Here is an 8,222-nt window from a genome sequence, read left to right on the forward strand (position 1 = left end):
ACACACACACTTACTAAAGGGTTTTATTGTTTGTTTGTTTACATCTGATCTCTAATCCATCTGGGATTTTTCTTTCAAATAACCAAAATGCCATTTTAGATAGAAACCAACCAAAGTATGTGAGCAGCGTAGAAAGGCACCTACTGAAAGTTTCCCTTTGCAGGAAATGCCCAAAATAGGGAAAGGAGCAGAGACAGAAATCACATGAAGTATTGCCAGGCTTGGCAGAAGTGTGGAGTGAGTATTTTGGGTGCAGGGTTTCTTTGGGGGGATGGATCAAGATAGTGGTGTCCACTGTACAGCATCGTAAATGTATTTCATGCTCAGGAATGACACAATTTAAAACATAAACAATCCTTTTATTTTTCAATTAAAGGAACCACCCTCTGACGAAAACAAAGGCTTAACAGAACAACAATTAAGAAAAGATCAAAGCGCAGTAACCCAATAAATGCGGGTGAGAGTCGGAGAGCTGGTTGAACAGCAAGTTGCTCTCCGACTGACCCTGGTGCATTTTCCTCCTCCCTGGCTGGCTCCTGGGCAGGTTCATGGGAGGGCTCTTCAGGGAGGGGTGGTGGAGCCTCAGGAAGCTCAGGCGGAGATGCACAGCCTGGTCCAGGCTCCAGAGGTTCAGCTGGAGCAGCTGACAGAGGTGGCATGAGCCCTGGAGGTGGCCCTGCATCGGGCTCCTCAGGCCTGAGGACAGGTGTTACCCCAGGAGCTGGCTCGGCCTCCTGGGCTGGTGCTAGAGTTGGAAGAGGACAGTAGATCGTGTACATGCCTGCACTTCCCTGTGCCCCCCAAACACAGAACTCAGCCACAGCCCAGGACCAACCCCAGGATGTCCTCCCCATAGGCAGTCCAGCAGGTGGGTTTTCTGGGGCTGGTCTCTGCTCCTGGCCAGAACTGTGGGTGCTCTCTGCGTGTCTGGCAAGGACCATTCCCATAAATTCACCTGTACTTCCACCTCCCACATCACCCCGTCTCCCCAACCTTCTCACCCTTGGGCTCTGCCTCCTCAGACTCCAGGTTACCTGTCCCAGAGTGTTTACCATCTACACAGCGCTCCAGACCCTCGTCCAGAATCCTGAGCTGCTTTGGGGATGGTGTCTTTCTTCCACCATACATAGGCTCTGGTTTTCCAGACTCCAAAGTGAGCACATTTACTTTGGGCCTGCTGTGGTTCGCCTTCTCCTCTCTGAGAGAGAAGCGGTGAGGGTCCACATCATCCCGCTTTTCCTCCTTTACAACCTGGCTTGAGTTCTGCAATGACAGTGACCAGCAGCCTGTACGGAGACCTCAAGTCCGGCCTGGCCCTGGTCGCTGCTGCTCTGCCCACGGCACCTTCTGCTTTCTGATCAAGACCAGCCCTGCATCTGCACAGGCCTCACCCCAGGGGAATGAGAGATTCACTTCCAGGGCTCGGGATAAACCTCGGGCAGAGGACGCCACCCATACACCACATCTGCTGGCCAGCCTTAACTTGGGGTGTGAACATGACCTGATCACCAGACTTCTCACCTGTTCCAGCTCAGGGCAGGCCCTCCCGTGTGAAGCCCCCTCTGCACACACACCCCCCGCCCCCTCACACACACACACTCACTCATGGATAGGGAGGGAACGTAGTAGGGCCACTCAGGTGAGTTCAGAGTGGTGGCCCAGCCTGAACAAAACCACCCTGGGCCTCACTGTTACCTCTCGGTCCTGCCGTGAAAGGGGCCACAGCCGTCGGGACTGGGTCCGGATCCAGCGGCGACCACGGCGAAACACAGTATCATGGCTGCCTCTTTTGAGGCTTCGGCCCCGTGAGACAGGCAGACAACCAACAGACCATCGTTCCCTTGCAAAGGACACTAAGCAAGTCAGCTGGGAAGGGGCAGTTTAAAATGTGGCTCCCTGGCAACCGGGTTCCAAGTTCAGCTGAGCTCCGTTGTCAGGAAGTGAGGTCACTGCCTGGGTCCCCTGCCCCCTGGTCTCCTCAGACAAGAACACTGACTTCTCTTAAACACAAACCACAGTGGAACACATTCCTCACTTCCCAAGGACAGAGAGGGGTGTAACCGAAAACTCTGGAGAGTTGGTGTTTCCTAGCAGGACAACAAGAGGCGGTGCACACACCAGTCCATGTGAGAGATGCCCGACCTCCCTGATGGGACACAGGCACTGTAAACACTGGGGAGCAAGCGCTGTTCCCTTCAGGCTTTTGGTCTGGTGGCAACCAGCCCTGGGGACAAAGTAGGAAGCAGAGGCACTGGCAGGTTCCCTGAAGGGCAGGGGAAAGGACCCTGCTCTGGGAGAACAGTTTGCAGGACCCACCAAAGGGCCACAGGTGCACACCTTCACTCGGAAGTGTTCATCCTAGGGGGTTACCCCACAGAACTTTTTGCACAGTTTTTCAACGATGCATTTTCAATATTACCCATCAGAGAACCGGTGAAATAGCCAGGAATTTAAAAAAACACTAACGTCCATGGAGAGAGAGTGGGATCCACCAATCCAGGTGCACTTGGGCCTCTACATTCCAGAACTGTGAGAAATAAATTTCGGTCGTGTAAGCATCCAGTCTGTGGAAGTCTAATGTGGCAGCCTGAGCAGACTGAGACAAGGGGGAATGAAAACCTTTTCTTAAACATAAAATCCACTGATAAAATTGGAAAGAATGATGGATATTTCAAAAAAATTACTATTTTATACCCATTGTAAAAGTTGATTTTGGCTAGAAGCATAAAAAAATGGTGAAAGTAGTGGGTGAAAATTTGAGTATTACCATGATAGTTATAGCTTAAAAGTACCTTCCCACAAAATATATATTACTACAAAGGGTTAAAAAGGAGGCGGCTTCATGGATAAACTTGGCGAACACCACCAGCACTGGGACTAGGTATCAGCATGTGCCTCCTGGTGTGACATACTGAGGACTCAGCCTCACTTCTGTGGTGTTGCTGCCAAAGGTGCACAACCTGGACCCAACCATATGGAAACAATTGGCCAACCCAACCTGAAGGGCATTCAACACCATATACACACCAAACTTTCAAATATGCCAGTGTTGTGGAATGCAAAGGAAGGCTGAGGAACCATTCAAGATTAAGCGTGACTAAATAGATATGAATACAGAATGCAATGTAGGAACTTAAGTTTTATTCCCGAATAATAATTACATAATAAAAATGTATCAATATTAATTTCCTGATTTAGATAAATACACTGAGTTTATGGAACAGAATTCCTTGTTCTTAGGAGACAGGCACAGATGCATTTAGGAGTAGAAAGACATCGTACTGCTCTCACTCTTCAACACTTCATAAATAATTAGGTGTCTACAACCAGTTACCCATCCACGTATGCCTCCATCTAATGAGAGAAAGGGAAAGAGCAAGTCAATGTAGTAAAGTGATAACACTTCGGGGAATTCAGTATGAAGGTATCTGTCATTCTTGTAGCTTTTCCATAAATTTGAAGCCATGTCAAAACATAAAAATTATGGAGCAAATGAGTTTAGAAACATAATTTATTCATGTTTACCACAGTAACACTTCTTCCACACAATGGTACAATCAATACTTTATTTATTCATGTAGAAAACCTTTTCTCCCCAAATGTCACAGAATTTTCACAAAGGTCACACTGGACATAGTGCATCACAAGAACACTAAACAGGTCAAATATAGGAAGAGTGTATTTCTATGATTAGCCCAGTTTCTTCAAGGTGTATCTTTGCTTCATCTGGAGGCAAGGTGTGTCTGACCATGAGGAAGAAGTAGTAGTGAGTCCTGGAAAGCCAAACAACTGAATCTGTTACAACCATGTACCATTTTTTTTTTCAAAAAATATTCAGAAATAATGGTGATGGTGGTAGTAACAATACCTACCATGTACATCACATGTCATATGCCAGACATTTTATATTTAGTTTTGATATATGTATTTCTTTTTCATTTTTAAAATATAGCCTTTTATTAATTGGTACTTTTAAAAATTAAATTAATTGGGGTAACATTGGTTGATAGCATTATATAGATTTCAGGTGTATAAATGTATACAGCCTTAAATGACACACACATCAGATGGATTTAATTGATATCCTCAGAGAATTTTACTCCAATGCAGCAGAATGTACATTCTTTTCAAGTGCGCATGGAATGTTTTCTAAAATAAACTATGGGTTAGGACAAAAAACTCTCAATAAATTTAAGAAGTTGAAATCATATCAACTATCTTGTCTAACTATAATGGTATGAAACTAAAACTCAATCACAAAAAAAATAAAAATAAAAAACACTAAAGAAACACACCAAGACATGGAGGCTAAATGACAACTATCTAAATAATAAGTGGGTTAACAATGAGATCAAGGAAGAAATTAAAAGACACCTTGAAGCAAATGAAAATGAGAACACAACAACCAAAAACCAAAAACCTATGGGATACAGCAAATGCAATCCTAAGAGGGAAATTCATAACATCAGAGGCCTATCTCAAGATACATGAAAAATCTCAAATAAACAATGTAACTTCACACTTAAAGGCACCAATAAAAGAAAAACCAAGTCCAAAGTGAGTTGAAAAAAAGTTAAATAATAAATATCAAAGCAAAAGTAAACAAAATCAAGTCTAAAGTATACACTACAGAAGATCAATGAAACCAAGAAGATCAATGACATTTTTGTCCTGCTTGTGCAAATAGCAAGTCAAATTTATTGAAAGTAGGTGTAAAAAATGAATTAGTATTACCTTGGCTTTGGTGAAATGAGAATGATTTTAAAGAGAAGAATTGTTTCAATAAATAACATAATATACAAGTTTAGGTATTAGATTTTGGTCTGGTAAATTATCTTAAAGCATTTGTTGTTGTTGTTGTTTGTTTGTTTTTTACCTGAACCAGAGTAGATACGAATTTTTCTAATGTGTTTGGCTGCAACTCTCTGAGAAAGTGTGTCACTTTTCTCTCATTCTTTGCCTTGGGATTATTGAGAACTAGAACCATTGCGGGAGTGTGTGTGAGTATGTGTGTGTGTGTGTGTGTGTGTGTGTGTGTGTGTGTGTGTGTTATTGTTTTTTGTTTTGTTTCTGTTTTTTAGCCTTGCTATTACAGATGATAACTAGACAATATAATGTAGGCTATGGGCAAATCATCACAGCTGGCTGCCTGGTTGGAGGGAATGCACCCTAGGAATCCAAGTCAGATCTGGGGAGGCCACTGAAGAAACACAGGGAGATGCCTGTACTCCTGTGAGCCAGCCAAGATTCTCAGACTGCTCTACACAGAGCAAGAGCCTAACCAAAGATGAGTGAATATGTAGCAAGGCTGCTGTAGCTCTGAGACTTCAGAGCCTCTTTGGGTTCACATCACTCAGATCAAAATGTGCACTCCCACCCCCAGAAAGCTCTGACAGCAGACCTTGGAATCACTTTCCATTGCATTTGCAATCACCTAACCACGGGTGAATGCACTTTAGCCTACCTTACTCCACCAGGAATACTTGTCGCTAACATAACTCAATGGTCCTGCACTAAGAGGGCACTGGATCTACTTTTGGCATGAACCAGGGCAGCCATAGGACTGGCTGCTCCTTGGGGAGGATTTGTCTATGCTGAGGCCACTCTGAGAAACCGCACCCAGGCCCCAGAAAATCTTAACACCAATACAGGAGAAGGCTACAGGAGATTCAAGGGTCATTTGACTCTGGCTAATGTAGTTCGAGATAACAGCCTAGCTCTTGACTATCTTCTAGGTGAGCAGAGTTGATTCTATTCTGTCATTAATAAGACCTGCACCTGTATCAAAAATTCATGTCAGGTTGAGACCAATATCAAAACATACATGAATAAGCCTCGTGGCTATCCATGGTACAAACAGGGAACAGATCCTAATATCACCTGGGACACTGTTAGAAGAACTCTTCCCAGCCTCACCTGTTTTAACCTTTCCATTGCTCCCCGTTGCCCTGGTTCTCCTGCACACTATTGGACTACGTGCTTTTAACCTGCTTGTCAAGTTTGTGTCCTCCAGGTTGCAGCACTTTCACATGAAGCTTATAGTCATGCCAGGCTTCCAGCCAGTCCTTCCCAGTGAACCATCAGAGGGTGGCTCCCAAAGCAGGGAGAGATTTCTATACCTCCCAGAATTAGGGTTACTTGCACTCCCTCTCTGCAGGAAGTAATTTCAAAAGAAAAGAACTTCTGTTCCTATCCCTTAAGATTAGGAAGGATAATATCTCTCAAGAGTGAATGAGACAGGCTGAGCCTGGTAAGTTTTAGAAAGCAAAAAGCTCTGATTTGTACCTGCACTGGTTGATACCGGCTCACAGAGAAAATCTGGAAGACAGAGAAATCTACTAGTACCTGCATGAAGAAGCCCACATTATATGAGCCAGAACCCTGCAGCAACTGCGGAACCATATTCTTCATTAGTGTGTGCTCCCATGTTGCATAAAACTCGTTCCCTTTCTCATATCCCTCTACCTTGTTTTTAGTAAAACTTTTCCTTTGAATCTGTTTCCTTTCTAACTTGATTTCTATCTTGGGCCGGGGTGGCTAGAATCGCTTCACTGGTGGCCCTGGTGACCCTGGGTCAATGTGAGGGAAAGAGCAGTTCAGCCCAAGAAGGTGGTTCTGTTAACAGAAGAAAGAAGCAGAGGGAAGATGAAGAAAAAAAGTTTTTAAGTACTGTAAGTGTCTGTATACTTCTGTTTATACAGGTACAAGGAGGGCACCCATTCATAAAGTATTCAGGCCACCTAGGCTCCTGAAATGTCAATGACACAGAGTGAAATCACTACCACCCAACTTGAAGAGCTTAAGGACCATTAAGCTCACTGCCCCATCCTGGGAAATGCCATGGAGGACATTACAGGGGACATTAAGGATCTCCGGTGCCATGAGCTCCGGTCAGGCTGAAACCGCCTGGCAGAGCCCCACCACGGGTAGCTGGCTTGACTTTTGCAGGAGGAAAGAAACCAGACCAGAGCTCACCTCCTATAACAACACTGAGAATCAAAAGGTGCAAGTTCTTAGGACCCAGAAGAAAATTCTATCATGAAGCCCGTTTTTTTGGAGTCGCTGTGAAGCGCACTGGGCAATGTGTTCCTCATCCCCTCTGGGCTGTGGCTGCCTCTTGGTACAAAGTCCCCACTTGGGCTGCCCTGGGTGCCTGAGGTCCCCATCTGGACAAAAGCATCCCCGTGTCTCAGAGCCTCTAAGGCATCAATTGGAGGACATTTCTGGGAGATCTAACTGGTTCCAAAATCTGGTTCCCACACTTTCAAAAAGGAATTAGAACTCAAAATGGAAATCAGTGGTCTTTTTGCACAAAGAGGTTTACATTTACACCTACAGGACACTGTGAGATCATAATGCTACATTCTCCTTCATCAATGTTCAGAGTCCACGCGGTATCATTAAACCCTGATGATGTGAACCCTGAAAAGTCACCCCAAAGTGAAGGTCCGTGCCTTCCTTCATAAGCACGCTCGATGCCCGTCAGGCTATAAACCAAAGGGGAGTCAGGAGTTCCGAGCTTAGGGGTGGAAGGCTTTCACTGAGAGTAAAAAGATGGTTACCTGTTGCAAGATGGAAAAATTCTGGAGTTGGATGTGGTGATGGTTCCACAATAATGTGATGTCCTTCATGCCACCGCACCGCGCAGTTGAGATTACTTAAGTGACACAATTTATGTTATGTCTCTTTTACCACAATTTTTTAAAAGAAGAGAAAGAAAGAAAAGGCTGGAACTAAAAACTACCCAGGTGTCGGTGGAGCTGGCAGAGGAGTGCACACAGCCAGCACTGTGTTTGCATCAGCCCGGCAACACGGGGCCCCCAACAGCGGCAGATGAAAAACATGACCGATTGATTTCAGTGACACTTTCATATTTATTAATTCAGAAAATTATTTTCAGTGGTTATCATAGGACGAAGATATAAGAATTTTTTTGGATTCTTTTTTTATTTTGTTTGTTGTTCATTTATTTATTTACTTTTTAGTATGAATTCACATAAGTTGTGAGACCATAGACTTTTCAGTACTTGAATTCCTGAAGACTTAATGAGGTCAAATGTTTCAAGAGGAGACATGTGATCTGTTCCGTCCCTTCCCAGAAGTTTGCTGAATCACCTCTTATGGATTCCACCCCCAGACTCATGACAGGGTCATGGAGCCAACGACACCTGTGCCTAATCACTAAGGTTGGTCATGGGGCTCAACTCATTAGCGGCCTTAGG

The 8,222-nt window shown here is 44.5% G+C and overlaps 1 protein-coding gene across 1 annotated transcript; it reads right to left on the bottom strand.

Moving 5' to 3' along the window:
• Positions 1 to 359: 359 nt before the first annotated feature.
• Positions 360 to 1,778, bottom strand: LOC150012818 (uncharacterized). Its single transcript, XM_090275187.1, has 3 exons — positions 1,696 to 1,778; positions 1,002 to 1,198; positions 360 to 745 (listed from the first exon to the last, which is right to left on the bottom strand). The coding sequence occupies exons 1-3, from the start codon at positions 1,776 to 1,778 to the stop codon at positions 360 to 362; spliced, it is 666 nt and encodes a 221-aa protein (XP_090131313.1).
• Between the last annotated feature and the right edge of the window lie 6,444 nt (positions 1,779 to 8,222).

Source organism: Furipterus horrens, unplaced genomic scaffold (assembly GCF_987537825.1).
Source record: "Furipterus horrens unplaced genomic scaffold, mFurHor1.1.pri manual_scaffold_4, whole genome shotgun sequence".
In the NCBI taxonomy this organism is placed as follows: domain Eukaryota; kingdom Metazoa; phylum Chordata; class Mammalia; order Chiroptera; family Furipteridae; genus Furipterus; species Furipterus horrens.

Coding starts and splice junctions, on each gene's coding strand:
- LOC150012818 (XM_090275187.1), bottom strand. CDS start 1,778: ATGATACTGTGTTTCGCCGTGGTCGCCGCTGGATCCGGACCCAGTCCC. Junction 1,199..1,695: donor TTTCACGGCAGGACCGAGAG/GTAACAGTGAGG, acceptor CTTCTCTCTCAG/AGAGGAGAAGGCGAACCACA. Junction 746..1,001: donor TGAGGAGGCAGAGCCCAAGG/GTGAGAAGGTTG, acceptor TTCCAACTCTAG/CACCAGCCCAGGAGGCCGAG.